The sequence below is a fragment of the Pezoporus flaviventris genome, unplaced genomic scaffold (assembly GCF_033815535.1).
Source record: "Pezoporus flaviventris isolate CSIRO_AGI_PZ_B2104156 unplaced genomic scaffold, CSIRO_AGI_Pfla_v1 ptg000031l, whole genome shotgun sequence".
Lineage (NCBI taxonomy): Eukaryota > Metazoa > Chordata > Aves > Psittaciformes > Psittacidae > Pezoporus > Pezoporus flaviventris.
In genome coordinates this window covers 8,405,277-8,425,001 of record NW_026892579.1, presented here as the reverse complement: position 1 = coordinate 8,425,001, position 19,725 = coordinate 8,405,277, and the positions used below count along the sequence as shown (strand labels likewise).

Below are 19,725 nucleotides of genomic sequence, written 5' to 3'. Positions count from 1 at the left end.
CTGCAAGTGGGCTTTATCAGTTTTGATCCCCAATTTCATGAATAGAACTGCTGGAGAGATTCAAAGTCCTTGTTTAGTGTGAGGGAGAAAGGGCAATTATTTGAGCATCCAACTATTCAGTGTAGCTAGGTACTAGCACTACATATAATCCAGTTAGCCACCACTGTTGTGTCAGTGCAATCTTTTACACCCAGATTGCCATAAAGGAGGTTAATGGTTTTAGTGAAAGGAAACTAGTAACTTTGTCAGCAATGTTCTGTCTGTAAATGTTCTTGACAGTGATAAATAAGGAAAAAGCAGAGGAGCCACATCTAAGCCAACAGGTACAGTTACCAAATAGCACAAAATACTGTACGAGATTGCTACTAGCATGCTCTTGAATGTGATTTCATGACCATCTGGACAGGTCATGCCCTTGTCACATTTGGAGGCACTAAGGCACACCTCCAGCCATAAAAGCACCTAGTGAGAGAAAAAGACTTCAGCAGTATTGTTTGTGAGCTGCAGTTCAGGCACCAACCACCTTCATTTCACTGGTGGTTTTGCAAGTACAAATTCTACAGCTTCCCCTTCCTTTAATGCTCAGGGAAGTGGTCTATGAGCACATCTTATAGCATACTTGTATGACTTCATGTCCCTAACTGCGTTTGTTGAGAGCTACTTTAATCTAGGAATGAAGCTATAATGTATCATAGGTTATGTCAACATTCATTTCTCTGTAGGATGGTAAAACTTCCACTTGCTAGTTGAAGCTAGATTGATGCCTCTCATAGCTGGTAGGAAAGGTACTTTCTGAAGTTTACTGAAGCTATAAATCTGCTGACTGCCTATCACAAGCAGGGTTGCAGCTGTGGCTCCACAACACAGGAACAGCATTCAATATCTTTGTATGTTCTTTAACACTTGAGCAGCAAGCACAAACATCTAAGGGTATTTAGTGCTGTCTGTTAGTAACACAAGAGTGCACTGCAGAAGAGCATCACAGCAAGGCTGAAACACCAGTTCACTGACAGTCAAGTCCATGCTTCTCAGAAAATGTGATACCCCACATTCAAGGTCAAGAGTAACAACACATTTGAAGTGCATTTTCACTTTTATTTCAAAACTTTAGACAAGTTACTTTAGTATATAAATTTGATTTTTCCTCTTACAGAATATAAAGATAATTCCCTCATTACTTCAGTATAAAGTGTTTTATAAGCTTGAAGACATTTGCATAAGTGTTTCTCATACAGGGTATCAGAAATAAAGCAGTCTTTCTACACAGGTTCAGACAGATGACTACCTCAGAAACAGCATAGCAATTTAGTCAAATACAAGTGAACACGTGACACTACAACTGTAAGTTCAAGTAAGGCCAAGTCAGTAAACATTATAAGTCATTGCAAGTAAGAGTGAAAGGTTTGTGAGACATTGCAAGGGGTGGATGGTCTCATAGTATAATACTTTTAACTTGAGAATTCAGAGGGATTTAGTAGAAGACAAGTGTGTTCTTTAATGCTATAAAGCATATGCAAAGATCAAGCAGTGTACTGATGTTAGTGGAGACTTTGTGCCTGTTTATCCTCAGCATGCTAAGACAAACTACAACCTCTTAAAACCAAGCATAAGAACCACTAATATTTGAGAAGACAGTTTCAGAACTCAAGTATGTCTTATTTTGGATGGTGTGTAGTTTTTGTCTATTACTTCATCTTGTAAGAACATGTGAAGACAGCGCTCGTTCTGTGCCAGTGGGTGACCTGCAACCCTGGAGAGGAAAACACAAGCATTAGTGCTAACAAATCAAGCACACTTGCAGCTAGCAAGGTTTTACATCAGTAATATATGGCTCTGTACTCAGGCACAGATCTCACTTCCAGGTCACTGCTGGTGACTGGAATAATGTCTAACAGCAAGACTTGTCATTTTCTCCTAGATGAAATTAGTCCACGGGAACCCAGAGTTACCTCTTGATCACTCAGAAGCATGTTACTTCATCTGTCACCTGCAAATGAGAGGACTATCATCTTAGCATTAAGAAGCCTGAAGTTAAGCAAGCCAAGCAGATTTTTACAGGTCTTGATGCCTCTGACACAGGACACCCTTCTAAAGGCTGCTTAACCCCTCAGTCTCAGTCTAATTCAATAGCAGTTAGCCCAGGCAGAGTTAAAGACTTACTCCACCAGGGGGTGCGAAGGTCTTCTGAAGGTTCCCACACTACTTAGAGTAGTGTCTTACCATGGTCGCTAGTCCACGTCTGCATGTGCAAGCAGCACAGATGCACGGCCAGAGGGTATTGGCCACTCTGTTTATTGCAGTTATCTTTAGATATGAGACATAAGAGACATAGAGCTTGTCTGTGCTAGAAAAGACCAGAATCTCTACTGCAGATTTAGGTTTGTTCCACATAAAGACTCAGCCACCATCCTTTTAGCAGTAAAGCAGCTGAAACTCAATTAGAAGACACTCCAAAGCTCAGAAGAAACCCATAAGGTATACATTTAAACCTTAAAATGCAATGAAGCCTTCTGTGTAGGTAAGAATCCAAGAGAACCAGAATCCCTGGAAATTGATCACTTACAAAAACCTAAAACAGCTTTGTGTCAAAAAAAGTTATATCCAGTTTGGTCAATCAAGACAGGCTTCTTCCTTGAAGACAGAAAGCCTCTCATCCTTCCTAGAGCAGCTTATGTCAGCCTTATGGCCCCCACATCTGTCAGAACACTTGTACTCTAAATGAAAGTTATATCTAGTTGAACACATGTAATACATTGTCAACTCCCGTGGCTCAGCATCAGTACTTTCAAGCACTTTGGTGCATCTTCTCCAGATGTATCTGTATCAGCCCTTATTTCACCACTGGACAGATTCACTTGTCACTGCTCACTTGTCATTGTGTCCTTTGAAGAAGCAGAGCTGTCCTATTCAGGACTAAGATTATTTCAAGTGCAGTCAAAGCCTATCAATCTTGCCAGGTTCTAATAAATTAGCAATAATCTCAAGCATTAGTTCACAAGGAAGACAGTCTGGAATAACTAGTTTGAGTTTCTTACCCCCATCAGACTGCAGCTGCTTGAACTTTAAGGAAAAATTACACAGGAGAAGATGACAAGGCAGCAGCATATTCATTCTCCTGTTCAGGAAGTCTTGCAAATTGGTGGCTGAATGGCAAGACTAGACCTGATCCCTCAGATTCAGCTCTTGGCTTCACATGAGTATCTTGCTCTGCACTGGTTTTTCCTCAGTATTTTTCACTAAGGTGACACTCAACAGTTGCTACTTCAAGAATATTCATGTATCCCAAGGTCAGATTCAGGCAGAAAAGCGCAAGCTGGCCCAAAAGAGCTGACTCAAGCTGCACTGCTGTGATACAGCCCCTCTAGATTCTGTATCTAGAGGGACAAAGCTTCCCTCACCACCCCTCTTCCTGGATATCAGGAACTGGCACCAGTGCCAGGCCCTTTTCAGACACAGTGATAACAGTTATCTGAGAGACTCTAGCTCTAAAAGCAAAGACCATCTTTGAGATTGCAGTAATATGCATGCATTATGCAAATTACGTTCAAGTCTAAGTTCACTAGTACTCAGAGTACTTCATAGAAGCCAAACCTTAAAGCTTCTACATGGTTCAGAAATTTAGTGATATTTGCTTGATGCCATTAGAATAAATTGATGAGGTTGAATAACTGGGAATTGTGCCTGAAGAGCCTTGTTCCAGCTGTACTTAAGTCTGCCACTACCTCAGTATCTACATTAGCAGTCTGGTTCTGTTTCAAAGGGAGAAAAATTGACCAAGAAGTCTTACGCTTCCACAAGATCAATGCATTACTTGCTGTAGGACTGAATAAGTGATACTAGTAAAGTGGCCACTCCATTTCTGTCAGCTATACTGAGTTTTTCAGAGATTCCATTCAAGGTGACTGCTTCACTATCAACTGCTTCAGAACATAAACAGCCCTCTTCCCCCACATATTACTTGACTCAGCATAGAAAGTTTTCAGTAAAGCTTTCTGCATTTAAAGTAGAATCCTAAGCCTTCATGGATAAAAGCTGTATTTTACAGTCATAACTGCTTTGATTGTACAGCCTTAAAAAACAAATCCCAAAACGCATTCCATCTGCCTTCATGTAGTGTGAATGGAAAACTAGATGCCTTGGAAATCCATTCCACTTGTCTTTGAACAAAGAGCAGTCTGAAGCATTTTACCTGCTCAGAACCATTAACAATACCACTAAATTAAGCTAACAAGCAACTACGTGAAAAAAAATTCAGAGACTTCACAGGGTCACCATCACTTGCAACTCCAAGCCACATGCCTGAACTGACTAACAACAACTGACAAGCAGATTCTTCTGAATTATGGCTCAACTCACAAACATCATCTGATCCTGTTAAACATCATTACTATTGAACAATGTTAGAATGCCAGTGGAACTGACAAGCCTGAACTTTTAAAAGGGAGCAATCTCAAATCCAGTTGGTCCGAAGAACATTTGCTCTGGACACTGGAAGAGCTGGTTAACTGACAGTATTCGTTCTCATACACTGGATTCACACTGTTAAAGAGACTAAGGTAGCTCTTCAGGTCAATATACAGACGGCAGTTAGTAGTGTCAGATGGCAGAAAAAGAATCATAAGACTGTTACTGTAATTTCTGCTAACCCTTTGAAAGGCAGTGACAAAACCCAAGGTGCCTATTTCAAACCCTGTATGTGTGTACCTCAGGTAGTGTTTTTACATCTTCAGAAAGATTCTCATGATGATTAGAGAAAATATGCATCATTACACAAGCTGATAAAACCTCACATCTGCAATCAAAGTAAACTGCTGTAAGCCCATTGTAAGCTCCATTGTTCACCCAGTGGAAGATACCTTTTCAGAAATGAAAAGTAGAACTATTTGAATGCTATAATTTTACTAGTAATTTACATAAATTAACAACAGCTGCTCAGGTAAGCATTACAATATCTAACTGAACACTGGATGAGCAATGTTGGCATGTCCTATTGCAAGATTAGTGAAAGTTATCATTCTGGACCTAGCTGCGACTACCCTAGTTAGAGGGCTAGCAGTTTTGATTCAATTTTTCAGAGCAGAGTGCTGGGGTTGCCTCCAGGTAACTAGAACAGACACTTACTTGTTTATGAATTGTTCAAGAGCTTGCTTCCTTTCCTCTATAAAGGAATCATCAAATATGCCGTCATCTCCTCGGAAGGGAAGCTGACGGAGAAGAGCTTTTCCTGGTAGAGGTGGTACCACAACCTGGAAGATTTACAAAAGCATCCTTAAGCACAGCCTGTAAGCAAGTTTATACACCTCCTCTGCCACTTCCTCTTCCTAGAGGAGCCAACTCAATCACATCCCTAGTGAAGTAAGATGACATGACCAGAGAAGAACAGTATCTGCCCATAGACGTAAGATGAGTTCAAGTAGTTTAACTCTCAATTAACTCCAAACCATTAAACAGCTGCTAGCATTGTATAACTGAGGTTTATGAAGTTTTAGTTCTGGACATTTTCAAGCACAATATCTGCTCTGATATATGCTTTATAACATAATAATGTTTTAGCACCACTACTCTTTGTATGTCTATAAAGACTCATATTTACCTTTCATTTTACCTACCTTGCTTTCTCTTTCTAGTTCATTCCTTAGCCATTCAAAGTCACTGTATCTTCTTCTGACTGTAGATTCTTTCAATTTGAAAATAGGTAGATTTGTCTGAGAACAAGAACATAAGATATTGATTAGACAAATTAGAATTAGAAGTTTTGATAAGCAGAAGCAAGCTGTTGAGTTATTAATTAGTTCTACTTAAGCAACAACAGTATGGAGAAACAATCAAGATACAGAAATACCAATAAAGCTCTGTAAGCTACACAAGTAAGTTGTGCCTCAAACTGCATAACTGTAGGCCTCATTTATATGGCATCCTAATCCCTGGTATTTTGACACCATACCACCTAATAGAATAGCAGACTTGCTGGCCACTTAAGGATATGTTCCTAAGGTTGCACAAGCACGTGCTAGTCTTACTGTCTCAGGAACTGAATTCCCAATGACAATATATGCACAAAGTTGGAAGGGGGAAGAGAAAGTCTTCACAATCCACACAGACTCCTCTTACTGCATTTAAGGGAGTGTTTCAGGTATCAGCATGGAACATAACCAAGCTTCTTGTACTTTTCTGCTACCTGATACACCTTGGCTTCCAACATTTTCAAAAGCAAAACTATTAAGTCCTACAGTGAATCCATTCAGGACAGATGAAGCTGAAGACAGCACAAGCCGCCAGGTTTGCATCGCTCCAAAGATGTCAGTAAGATGGGGATGCAACATAACATTCAATGGTGATGAGATCACACTGTTACAAAGTTATACTAAGCAGAGCTTGATTAGGCAGAACTTTCCTGAACAAGGCTAGGAGTCAGCACTCAATTCTAATACCCTTGAAAGAGTCAAATAGAAACAAGGCTATAATGCTGCACAATACCATGTTAAATACACAATCACTCTAGCATGGGCCCTTTCACTAACTCAAGAGAGCCTATATTGCTTCTGTTCATTCTTGGGGTGCAGTGTTATACTACTGTTATAATCCAACTTAAACATTATTTTAATAGTAGACATCAAGAATGCACTATTAATGACATCCCCAGATGTCATTAGGATTAGATGTCATCCCAAGATCCAAGACCACAATCTGAAGTTTAAATGACACTGAGATATCAAACTGGCTAGGGTGTTACAAAAACGTGTGTAGGCATCTGACCTACTAAAAGCAAGACCAAAAGTCTGTAATTGCCACACATAACCAGCAGTTAACAGACCAAAGCTTGCTGTTGTCAGACTGCGTATTCACTGCCTTCACCTCAAAATAAAACTCCTGAGAAGCACCCTAGGAACCACATGAGACTACAGTTATCCCCGTATTTCCTGTTGGCAGAACCACAGTAGCCATTTTCAGCTAATGACTCTTTTTTTTGTTGGTTTATTTTTAACCTGTAAGCGGTCTCCTATTCTGGTCACAGTTTGGGTGGATATCCCTGTATCACCTGTAGACCATTAATGCTTAAGCTTTCATTGAGTGATACTTCTGGGTGCTCAAACCAGGTTTAATTGCAGAGACGCTCTCCTGCACTAGGCAGGACTACGACTGTGGGCCGCTACATTACTGCCAACCAATAACAAGTTTTTTGGCTGTCACAGTGCAAAAGTACTTGAAGAGTTAACTGTGTACTTTCACATGCTGTTTAGTCCACACTTAAATGATAAAGTACAAAACATTGTGTTATGAAATCTTTGCTCTCCTTCCAAGGTAAAACATTGTTGATTGTACCAGTGACTAATAATGAAGCTGCTCTTAAGACTATTGTGTCAGAAAGTCAGGCTTTATAAAGAAACACTCTTGTCTTGACAATAAGAATACTCACTCAAGAGTGAATAAAGCTAGGTCCCCCAGAGTGCATGAAGGAGATTCCCAGAAGTTAATTACTGGATTATTTTTCTCTGATTTCAGCTACTGGCTTTTTAACTAAATTCAGCCTTCCACACTGCAACACCAACTCTTTGTCAGCATCTTGGATATAAAGTCCTACCGTATTTAATACGTAGGCTCTCACCTGCAAAAAATATTACTTTCTCAAGTTACTTACAAGAGGGATTAAAACTGAATAAAAGCAGCTAAATGCAATGGGTTCCCAGGTCTTCAGGAACTCTTTTCATGCTTCTGGGCATGAAGTCTATTAAAGTTAATCTCTAATCAACATATCAGGCTTACAGGTATAATGTGGGAACAGAAGTGCCAACTGAGCTTGTTTTACCTTCTACATTCCCTTTTGAACTTTTGGCATGCTAGCCCAGCTAGCAAGCTGGTGAAAAGGACAGAGTACTTGTTTTCCCCTCCAGCTGAAAAATCTCCAGTTTTGATCATAAGCACTGGAAATGTCTGAACTGAAGGCTCCCATTACACTAAGTGGCTTACAAGTCACAACTTGAAAACTACATGTTAAAGGAAAGTGTGTGCCCTGTCCTTTACTCTGGATATGAATTAAAACTTCTGAATCTCACATTTCTTAGAAGCCAGAAACTACACCAATTCTCTGTCCTCTAGGAGACAGTACTGATAGAGCTGCATTCTTCAGATACAGCTGTTAGGCAGGATCTATTAAGAAAAAAAAGGCCATTTCATAGTCCTGTTTATACTCCTTAACTTACACCTTTGCTCCATATTTTTAACTCGGAATATATTAACACCTGAGGTTACTGCATGTGCCTTTCTTACCAAGGATGATTACCCTGCTCGAGCAGATCACTTCTTCCTTTGGCAGGAAGGACTTCTGCATGTCCTATTGCCTCCACCTATCATGGGTACATGGCTTTCATGAAACAAGCCAGAGAGCTGCTGAAGCATGAGCTATCTGGGCAAGAACTTGGTAGAGGGAAACAATACCAAGGCATCAACTTCTATTGAAGTGTCACTTTGAGACCACAGAGGATATCAAAGGAGTTATTCTCAGCTTCACAGTTTATGTTAAGAGTTATCTTTGTTTAGTCACTAAGGTGCTGGTAGCCGTTCTGAACACTGTTAGTGCTCTGTCTGCCTGCTAGAACAGAGATAAGAGTAAGGACAAAACTTAAAGTCAGGCTAGTTTCATTTTCACAAACACATCTCCCCATGGTCATTCAGTATTACAGTGTTGGCTTTCTGGCCTGCTGATCTGCAAAGCCTACCCTCATGAAACTCATGACCCAGTTTGGCACAGCCCCTGGAGCATAGCTCATTCCTTTGATAAATTTAGCATAATTACTGCAGCAATTGCTTCTTCTACAGTGTAATAATTAGTCTAATTTTTTTATTAAGAAGACTTTCAACAACTGCCTAGTCCAAATTCATGCCTTTTAGCAGTTTGAATGCAAGCCCTCAACCCGATAGGATTATGCATTACCCAAGAGACCAGACAACCAAAAGTCACTACTCAATTACAGATAAAGCACTATTCCAGGAGGACAAATACATCAGCTCTGTAAATTCCCACATAGCCCCAAATCCTAAGGACAGAATTAACACAAGACAAATTCTGTCTAGCACTGTTTCTGTATCAGACCATATGCAGACACCCATTAGGCTTTCAGTCTGTATTCTGCTGGATGAGTTAATGGCCAAGCTAGTACACTGAAATAAACATTGTCAGAACTGGTGCCAATTACATAGTTAAACAGCAGATGACAAACACAAACCCTTAAGTCACTCCTGCACTCTTCCGTTCAGACACCAAATGAGTTTCTACATTTGGTTAGTGTTCATCAAACTGCTAATGGGAAGCAGTGGTTGCCTGCTAACAGATTTCAGGTCAAAACCTGTATTCACAGCAAGCATGTTTCTTCAGCTACATGTATGTCATAACACATTCAAGTTACAAGTCCAACTCTAAGCTCAGGAGGTTCCCAGTACACCTCAGAAGCAAATGACAGCCCTAAGGCAGTAATCTGGATAACCAGGTAAGTTTTCTAGCTGTTGCTTCAGTTCAACCCTGAGCTGTGAACAGTCAGAAGTCCCAGAATTGTGTATATATATATATATACACACACAAGTGAAGAGACTTTCACAGGCAGAATGCAAGTAGTTTGAGTACTAGTCAATACTGCCCATTCAGCTTCAGATACACACCTCCCCAATGCAGCCATTCTGGTATGAATTATACATTACCTCTTAACAGAACACTTAAAACTTCTTAGAATTATCTAGACCAGATTAATTTATCCAGTGAGTGGAAAAAGCCTTGTAAATAGCCAGACTTGCTCCTACACATTTGTTTCCAGGCATAAACTGAAAGCCAATTGCATTTGAGTTTCTTCAGAGGATGTGCTGACACTTCACAAGGCTGACTCTGAATGTCATGGCAGCCCAGTCCACCTCACAGCTGCAGAAGCTCTATAGCAGTAGCTGTCCAGGACAGTTTCTGAGGTGAATTTGGCTCATTTCCCCATCTGCCAATGAGACATACAGCAGCAGTCCTGCATTGCCCATGTTTCCCACTCCTAACAGACTGAGAATAAAGCTGCAGTGTTGCCACAGTACCTACTTTGATGCTGTCTTTTCAAGTAGGTTATGGTAGCCTTGATACACCTCTATTTCCATTAAAATAGTGAAAGAAAGCTCTCAGCTCACTTCTGATAGAATTTTGTGGCCTTGACTCTCAGAGGCTAAATCCAAGCTTCTTACTATCCCTTCATAGAAGCTGTAATCTGTCAAGAGACTACACCCTTCAGCTACACTTACAGCCAGCCAGTAAGAGCTCTGGGGTATTGCAGAAAGTAGCATTCAGGGAGGACAGAAAAGTATAGTTTTCTTAACACAAGAGCCTGCCGCCCTTTAGTACAAGAAACTGGTTCCAGCAGTGCACTGTTGTTGCAGAAACCTTGCCAGTGATTTGTTTCCTTCCTGACCTGACATAAGCAGCTACCTCCCCATTTCCTACAATTATAAAAAGCAAGAAAGAAGGCAAGCATACTTTAAACCTCAGTTGCTAGAAGTTTGGTTTTCTGCTGTTCACCGAAGTAAAACCTTTCCCCACTGCAAAAGGTCAGACAAGAGGTTGTTACTTGTTTAAGTTTCAGTCATTTTGATCAAAGCAGAATTCTACCTCCCCTTTCATCTAACTGACCTCCAGGTCTACTGAGTGTATATTACAGGCAAAAAAATTGAAATTAATAGAACACTGAGAAATCTGACCATTTGTATACACCCAAGTTTTAAACAATGCTGACCTAAGCTATACCAAGAACTATAGGGCTTCCCATTCCAAAGCCCCGAGACATGGAGCTAGGATGCTTCCCAGCTTGAAGACTAAAGCAGCAAAATCGTAATTCCAACACAAAGACTATTAGTTTTTAGCCAAGAGTTAACTTTTGGCAAGTCAAATGTCTTGAGCCCAGAGCCGCTCTATGAAAATCAGTGTAGGGGCGTCTGGGTGTTAGCCAAGCAGCATCTATCATCATCTGATCCAAAGTTCACCATCATCACGAACAGCTGAATTATGGTGTGCCATGGTCAAACAGCTCAAAGCAGAGCTAAGTCTAGAAAAACATTGTTTAGGGATTCTTTATTCTTTGCGTTTCATGCTTAGAAGCCAAAGGTAAAAACAGAAGCCTACTTTACGAAGGGTACATTCAGGCATAGGCTTTTACAACACCCAGACAGAATTAGTAACTCCAGATAATCGTTTCAGGGTTAGCAAGGCAAAGCTTCCTTTGGCATACCAAACACTCCTTTTAAAAAGGAGGGATTGCTACTTTTACATGATTGCAAGCTGTACCTGCCATAAGCTCCGGTTTGGTCTACTGTAATGTTACCATTCATTCCTTATTGAGCATGACTGAAGAAGGATCACATTAAATTGATGCTTTAGCATCATTAGCTGACATCTACCAGCTACAGTCAAATGGGGCCAACAAATTGCAGCAAATTGCTGCAATTGATAGTTTTTAATCAGGAAAAAAAGTTTTACCATGCTTTGTGAGCTATAGACAGTCCAGCATCCTTACACTTCATAAGCATGTAAGAAACAAGAGATAACTGGCATAGACATAGGCAAATTAAGTAGAAAAAACAAACAGACCAAAAAACCCCCATAAATCCCAAGAACACCACAACAAAAAACTCTTCATATTTCCATTTTTTATTGGAACAGTAACATTCACATTCTTTAATTTGTAGTGTATCTTCACACTTGGCAGGTGCTGCAGCTTAGGCCCATAGTCTCTGAAGCATTATTTCCAGATACAGAGGTAGCTTTAAACCACTTCAGATACAGCTTCATATTCCTCTGGATTTTAGAGTAAAGCTGCTATATGCTAGTTATTAGCTAAACTTTCAGGACTGGCTTTGTGGCAAACACAGACTGTACCGTCATGTACCACAGAAGAGCCTCCCATGACAGCATCTTTGAGCTGCATTCTTAAGTAACCACATAAGGAATATGTTCATGGACCTGTCTTCAGTCAGTAAAATACTTGTTTTTATACCTTGAGCAGAAGGTTAAGGCTTCTCCATCCTTCTCACATCAAAAAAGGTTGTAACAGCAACTTCAGACCCTTCACTCTGTGCTATAGCTTCATAAACATTCAGATTATTTATTTGCTAAAACAGCCTCCAGTAGTGCAACTGGCATTGCACTACCAAGTGAAAAAAATTTTAAAGCAAATCCTTTCCCTGCAGTTAGAAGCTCACATCTACACTGCATTATTTAATTTCCCCAGATGAAAGAGTAGAGACACAACTGATCTGAAGTTCAAGCTGACGCTTTTTTGACAAGTCATATAACAATAAAAATATATCAAAACACTTTGGCATCATATGCCTACCTGGATCACAGCCATCCATCCTACAAAGATCAGTCATTGTTCATTTGACTGGTCTGTTCAGTACTGTACTAGAGCACACTATTACTACATGACAATCAAGGCCCACATTGCATGTGCAGAAATAGACTCAAAATCACCCGTTAAACTAACATACTAATATGAAGCACTATTGAGAGACTTGGCTATTTTATTTGCACAGTAACAGACATCAACACCAAACCAGTTCAGTACCTTTGGACTAGGCTCTTGAACCTAGTTTAATAAAAAACTCTACAGAAAAATCAGCTGCTCAGAGTAAATACATGCAATGGACTTCTAAATCCTCTCTCCTTGCTTCAGAAGTTTCTTTCATCCAAGCCACCCTACTTCAGCCTCTCTAGTCAGTGTCCTGGGAAGTTGTTACCCTTCCAGCTATCCTTTTCTGAGCTCAATGGTGCAGTGAATGTTTAAGGTGGGCTGTAGAACAAAGTCACCTGAATCACTGCATTTTTATCCTTTGAAGAGGAGTCTAAAACGGGTAGCACAGTCTAGAATAGGGTATTAGAAGAGTACTAACTACAGTTAGAGTAGACTTGCAGTGTGATGCAAGATTTGCGGTAGTAAAGAAAGAATTAGTGCTGATTATGCATCCCTAAACACATCCAACACTGAGTCAGTGTTTAGTCATTACCCCACGACAAGCTTCACTGACTATGAAACTGAACAGTGCTGAAGTCAACTATGTATACCAGTGGATTTGATTCTTCTCATGGTGGGAGAAGAACCTGCAACTTCAAACCCAGCTAAACACATGAAGGACAGGAAATATGGCACTGTTCAAGGACAGCATTTCAAAGGTAAATTCACCAGATCACGAATGCCACTTTGCAAAGCCATGGCATAAGATAAGTGCTGTCTGAGCAATTTATACTTTCAGTTCATTTACCGTCTTACTTTGACTTTGATTGCAGAAGTCAAACTCAAACCAGTCACTCAAGTTGGACTACTATAAATATGTTGAAATGCAAGTATTGTATCCAAGACAGGTCTTGAAAACAATGGGTTAAGATACAAACAGACTTTCAGAAGCAGCTCAAGTTCAGCAGTACTTTGATACACTTCCCCAATCCTTTGAGACCAATATTATTTTTAACAATGCAGGCACTTCACAGCTTGTGTGTTCATTTCCTTCCCCAGATTGGGTCTACACAGTCAAACACCTCTGCAAGTCTACAGAAGTCTCTCTGCAGAAGACACAGGAGAGGCGACTGCTGCCTTCAAGAGCATTGGCACCACTCAAGTGATGCATTTTGCATTTGGAAGCACAGCAGCAAGGCATTACCCTTCTTATACCTCAAGACAAGCCACTGAGCTGTGAGACCCCAGGAAGCTACAGTGTGCTTCAGTGTCAAGTTTAATCACACTGATTAGAGGCAATTCAGTATTAAAGAACAGAATTAAGACAAAGGCTTTTTGTTTAACTTAGGTTTGACTAAAAAGAATTATTTAACTACTTGGAGTAGCAGCTCCTGTAGCAGGTATTTTATTATAAATTCTAACTGCCAGTTTGACTATTAATGACTTCTCTGCAAGCTCTCACTAACCATCAACAGATAATTTAACCTTTTAGTCTAATTGACAAACCCAACTAAAACAGGCAGCACAGAAGTCACTTTTACTTCTACAGAAGCAATAACAGATAATATAGTGTGAACAAAGGGATATTTTCCCAGATGCAGCAAGTTCCTGGATATCTGTATGCTTTGTTGACAGTATTCTAACCAATGTGCTTACCTCCTATGGCACTGCTTTTACAGTGGCTGTATGACTCTAAAGTATGTCACCAATTGCTGGAATCAGAGTTAACTTGTAAAGCTTATCTTGTCTCCTTAAAGGATTTAGCAACTGAAGATGTTGCACAGAATCTGAACAAAGACATTCCTGTTGACCCAGTTACCAGGAAAACTATGTCTTAAGTACAGTAGAAGTCAGGTAATAACTGGATTGAAGACTGCAGACATGCTGTAGGATGATAGTATAACAACTGCCATTTGTTCTACAACTGCTTCTTGGAATTCAGAGAGAGTACTGGCCGACAGCCTATAAATATTATCAAGTATTCACATGCCTGTGTTGACAAGCAGAAGCCCACCCTGAAAATTTATAACAAGGGAACCACTACCCATCTGGTGGTGGTTCCTGAGTGAACAGCTAAAGACTTCCAAGAAGCAGCATATGGCATGCAAGGGTATTTACGCTGAAAAATTAACTGCTGGTTCACACCTCTCAAGAGGCAAGGGCAGCAAAGTAGTCTGCTGTATTACTTTGGCAGTCCATTTAGTTGATTATATTAGTTGTGACCACTGCAGTCACCATACTGTGACAATCTTGATACCTTTAGATGAGACTACTACTCTATCAAGTTTTATTTCACTAGAAAAAGCACTTGGAGCTTTATACCCTATTGCTTCATTCTCTTTTTTTAGCTCACTAAGCCCTCACACAAAGAACACCTTAAAATGATGCAAACTCACTGCCTAATGCTGCTGATGGAGAGCAAATTCTCTAGCACCCTGTCAAGAACATGATCCACTCAGATTTCCTATTTTAGCACTGAAGGGTGGCATTTACCATTACTGAACAAGACACTTGACTTTCATTGCCAAGCTGCACTGCAGTGGCATACCACCACACTTGTCCTATACTGGTTGCTACAGTGGAAAGCTTTCTGTCATCACCTTGTCCAGTCTGCCAAGAACAGTATGTTATTTAATGCAAGTTCAGGCTCAGAAAGTCAATACTTTGACCAACTGATCTTCTGTGAAGTAAGCTGCCCCACTGGAAGTGCTGTATAGGTGTTCCCTTGAGAGAATTTTTACATCCCAACTGGATAGCTTTCTTTCTGAACATAGAGACAAATAACGGAGTGTTGTAGGTCTGTGTGTATCTTAAAGGCTACCCTGGTTCTCACTGGGTGTAAAGGATGCCTGACAACTGGCAGTGTTCAAGGCCAGGTAGGACAGAGCCTTGGCCAACATGGTCCAGTGTGAGGTGTCCCTGCCCATGGCAGGGGGGTTGGAACTTGACGATTTTAAGGTCCTTTCCAACCCTAACTATTCTATGACTCTGAGCCTAACTGCTTGTGAAAGTACCATGCATTTACCATGGGGCACAGCCATCCCGCTAGCCTGCACAGACACACATGCTAGGAAACAGTAAGGTTTTTCGTAAGTACTGAAATACAATTGACTCGCTTATCTAGTAGTATACCGCTGAGCAGTCTACCCAAAACTTTTAAGTTCCCCATTAAGCTTCCCAACTTCCACCAGAAGCTGATGAGTACAGCAATATAAGAATTAAAGCATGAGGTTGTTCCACTTGTTGCTTTCCAGGCAACAGATATGCTTTAGCTGTAATACTAGCAGAAAGCTTGTCAATAAAAGCTTGGGGGGGACTCTGCAGTATTTCACACAAGTACTTTTTGCAAGATACTAGTTATCCAACATCAGTTCAAGTCTGCTAGCAAGCTCAGACTCTCCCCCAAAAAGTTAAGCTTTGAGACTCAGACAAAGCAACATAGAATTACCCTTATACCAAGGTTGTAAACACCATGGCAATGGTGCAAGTCTAATTGCTTTGATTCAGACTTAAATCTGTGTCCTCTCTGACGATGTTTCTGGCTTAGCATGATTTCCAGCCATAGCATCAGCCTGTCCAACAGCTTTTACCAGAACTCAGCAGCAGTTAAGCTATCCATTTCTGCACCCCTAAACATTTTAATGTTGATGTTAGTTGAATAAATAGTTTTCCAGATACAGCACAGGTAACTCACTCCATCTCAGGTTTGTACTGCTGCCACTACTAGCACCACTGCGGGGCACTGATGCCCACCATGCGCCAACAAACAGCTTATAATACAAACCTATCTTTTAGAAATAAAATACTATAGCAATTCAAGTTCTAACTCTTCTCTCATACTGAAACTTGTGTTATTAGCAACATGGTCTACATTCTGCTGAGAAACAGTCAACTGATACACGTTTAGACAGCAAATGCAATTCCGCATGACTTGTATTACCTGCTCTGTGCCTTCCAGCACACAGAGACATAAAACTCAATTTACAGTTCATGCATACAGGATTGATGCAGTCTGTGTAAAAGTAGCACACAGCTGGAAAGGGCATGATCATGTATCAGAAGCAGTCCTGTATACAGACATGCAGAGATGCAAGTAAGGAGTGGGAAGAAGCAATGTTTATATAATAGTCAGGATGGGAGGAAGAACAGAGGAAGGTCACAGTACTACCACAGCATATGTTTGTTCAAGTCACTTCTAGGTCTTTGTTACAACAGGAATCCAGAATTTTTTACCCAAACAGCAGATGGGCTAATACTAATCTGTCTCAGAACCTGCTTTTCTGCTTTCCTTTCTGCTGAAGAACCTCAGTTGGGGATTTTGGAGGCGGGGGAAAAAAAAAAATAAAAATATTTTAAACCCAGTAAATTTGGTCTCATTCCCAAGGCTGTATCACAGCTGTGTTCCTTTTGTATCATCTTACCTACATCCAGCAATTCCAAATGCTCAATCTCACAAAAAAGAACATCATCAGGAACTTAAGGCACAAATACTTTCCAAACAAGGTAGAGTTACATCTGTCTGCAAAGTGGGCTGCTAGGGCAGTGTAATGAAACTTAAGCGTGCAAGCTCGAGTTTGTCCTCACACAGAGGCCAAACACAGGTTACAGTTGTTTCAATTTATTCTTCCCACCTTATGAGCACATCCTGAAATGTAAGAATAGCCAGGGGGCATGGCAATCCAGGAGTGTCAGAATGAATGAAGTATCCTCCTTCATAGCTTTAGATCCCAAATGATGTTGCTTTTTTAAGTAAAGTTACACTAAGCTGAGAACTTTGACCAGAAAATCCACACAGGGTTTTAGTCTTGTCTGAAGACTTTGAGAGACCAGAGCAGCAGCCCTCAGCTGAAGCCTTCCCTGCCATGAAGGCATGTGCATTTTGTGTGAATAAAGAACCCATACTGCAAAAATAGTCATAGAGAGTCAATGAGGCTTCTTCCTTCTCTATTACTGCCTGTAATAACTGACCATGCTCAATCAGCTGCAAGAGTAAAGCTATACAAGGTAATAGACTCAAGCACAAGGTACAAAAAAACAGTCATCTTTCAACTCATCCCTGGAAGCACAAACTAAAAGGATGTCCTGCCTCAAGCCGCTACTGCGCAGGCAAGGACCAGTGCCATAGACACTGTATTTCACTGTCTACTCCTGCAGGCCCTGTTTATGAAATGAGAGACCTTATTACTCCACATAGCTTTTCTCAAGCTTAAGACTATTAGCCTTTGGGGCATGCCAGTGAACACTGCCCTTCCAGCTAGGAAGGAGTCCAGTGCCAAGAAAAGTTTGACAGCACATGAGAAACAGCCTTATTTATTTGGCACTCAATTCATATTTCACATACAAAAGCAAAGAGGAAGGCCTCCCTATAAACACTCACCTTATCACTTCAGCTAGCTCTGCCCCATCACATGTACCCACTAGACTTATTTACACATTCTCTACAGGTTTTTGAGGCTGCTGAAATCCTGAACTTGGCCTCGTTGTCAGGGCAGATCCATCCATATTACTACACCTCAGGTGAGAGTTCGCCCTCTTCTATTTACTTAAGAGTCTGATTGCTCACAGTACAGCAAAATTTCGGTCTACTGACAGTTGTGCACAGTGGCGCCGAAAGAACATTTGTCCTTTGGTTATTTCAACCGAAGTGCACTGCCGTTGCTACCACCAGAGCGCCAGAGTTGCCAGCTCCAGCCGCCTGCAGAAGCTGGGCCCTGCTCTCATGCTGAGAGTGAAGCCCGCTGACGCTCAGCCATCACCTGCCCAGTGGTACCCACCGCACCAGCTGTCAAACGGGCTCTGAAGGACACGACGGCGGCTGCTCGCCACCGCCGGCCCAGCCCCGAGGACACCCGTCCCGGTTATGTAAGCGTCGGCTGGAGCCCAACGCCGACACACGGGATCCGCATTCTCCCTCCCTCGCTCGCTCTCGATTCGCTCCCGGGTCCCGCCGCAAGAGGAGCAGGCACGGACCCCACGGAGCTACCCGATGGGAACCCCCAGCAAGCAGAAACTGGGCCGGCCGCAGCGCCCAGCTGCCCCCCACCCTCCCCACTGAGTCAGGCGCTCACCTTGACGCGGATCTCGTAGGTAGTGAAGCGGCCGCGGCCCACCCCCACGGTCTGCGGGTTACCCACGTCGATCTCCAGGAAGTTGCTGGGCGGCCCGTAGGCGTCGTTCAGGTTCTGCGGCTTGCTGATCAGCCGCCGGGTGTCCGCGATCGTCTCAGCCATGGCGGAGCGGGCGCCTTCTCCCCCCGCCGAGAGGAGCGCGGCAAGACGTGAGCGACCGAGTGAGCTTGCCCCGAACGCCCCCGCCGCCCGCCCTCTTATCGCCCCGCCGCCAGCTGACTGCCCGGCAACGCGCACCCACGCCGCCGCCGCCAGCGGATGCGTCCACCGCCCGCGCGCAAGGCATGCTGGGAGCTGTAGTCCTCAGGGTCCGCCACACTCGCTATACTCTGCACGGCCACGCGCCTACCAAACTACAGATCCCGGCATGCGCGAGAGGCGAGGTGCGGTCCTGAGGGAGCTGGATTGGCGGGCTCGGCGCGGGCTGGGGGGCTCGGTTCCGCTACAGGAGGGGCTCCATGGGGGTGGTGCGGCCCTTCCTTCGGGTTTCCCCCGCCTTGTTGTCCGCAGCAAACTTCTTTCTCACCCGGGGAAGGAGCTCGTGTGGGGTCAGGGGGTGTGTGAGGCGGTGCGAGCTGCCCCGAGGCCGCTTGCCTGGGCCCAGCCCTCGGTGAGGGCGATGCGGGGGCCTCTGTGGCTGCGGTGGATTCAGGGTAGCCTTTTTTCTTTTTAAACCGGGGAATGTTTTAACATGACAGTAATAATGCATTACTCTCGACTTCAACTTTTCACCTGCAGCCCTTAAAGAGTGCACAAAGGAAGGATTGCTGTTCATTACAGGTGGGGAGCCCCAAGTAGGTTAAGTTGGTATATTAGTCAGAAGCTTAACCTAGGTGTTGCTGTAAGAGAATAAGAAATCATTTTTTTCAACAGTGTTGTCAGTGAACATGGACAAAACTGTTCGTATCAAGATCGGGAAAAGGCAATGCTGTAATGAAAATATGCATATATATTTTTTCTTTCCTCCTTATGAAGGGATTCTGGGGGCACTCCATTACTATCCAGGAAGAACAAGATAGTTAAAAATGGTTATTTTATCTTTCTAAACATGTCAGACTGCCTGAGATCAGATCTGAGAAGCTCAGTGTTAACATGGGGCAAGTTTGATTAGCAGTTACCTGTGTTATTGA

At 42.2% G+C, this 19,725-nt stretch overlaps 1 protein-coding gene across 2 annotated transcripts; it reads right to left on the bottom strand.

The window, feature by feature from the left end:
• Window positions 1–1,074: 1,074 nt before the first annotated feature.
• Window positions 1,075–18,873, bottom strand: SNX3 (sorting nexin 3). Of its 2 annotated transcripts, XM_061460165.1 has the most exons (4): window positions 18,536–18,865; window positions 5,610–5,705; window positions 5,122–5,246; window positions 1,075–1,750 (listed from the first exon to the last, which is right to left on the bottom strand). In XM_061460165.1, the coding sequence occupies exons 1-4, from the start codon at window positions 18,695–18,697 to the stop codon at window positions 1,645–1,647; spliced, it is 489 nt and encodes a 162-aa protein (XP_061316149.1). In that variant the 5' UTR covers window positions 18,698–18,865; the 3' UTR covers window positions 1,075–1,644. The 2 variants fall into 2 exon arrangements, with proteins under 2 accessions (XP_061316149.1, XP_061316150.1); XM_061460166.1 differs by lacking the exon at window positions 5,122–5,246 and having other exon boundaries at window positions 1,691–1,750; window positions 18,536–18,873.
• Between the last annotated feature and the right edge of the window lie 852 nt (window positions 18,874–19,725).

Bases quoted from the DNA above. Each gene is read 5' to 3' on its own strand.
- SNX3 (XM_061460165.1), bottom strand. From the start codon at position 18,697: ATGGCTGAGACGATCGCGGACACCCGGCGGCTGATCAGCAAGCCGCAG. The intron at 5,706-18,535 runs GTGAGCGCCTGA...TCTTGTTCTCAG, and splicing joins CCTACGAGATCCGCGTCAAG to ACAAATCTACCTATTTTCAA. The intron at 1,751-5,121 runs GTAAGTGTCTGT...TTTCCTCTCCAG, and splicing joins CTTGAACAATTCATAAACAA to GGTTGCAGGTCACCCACTGG.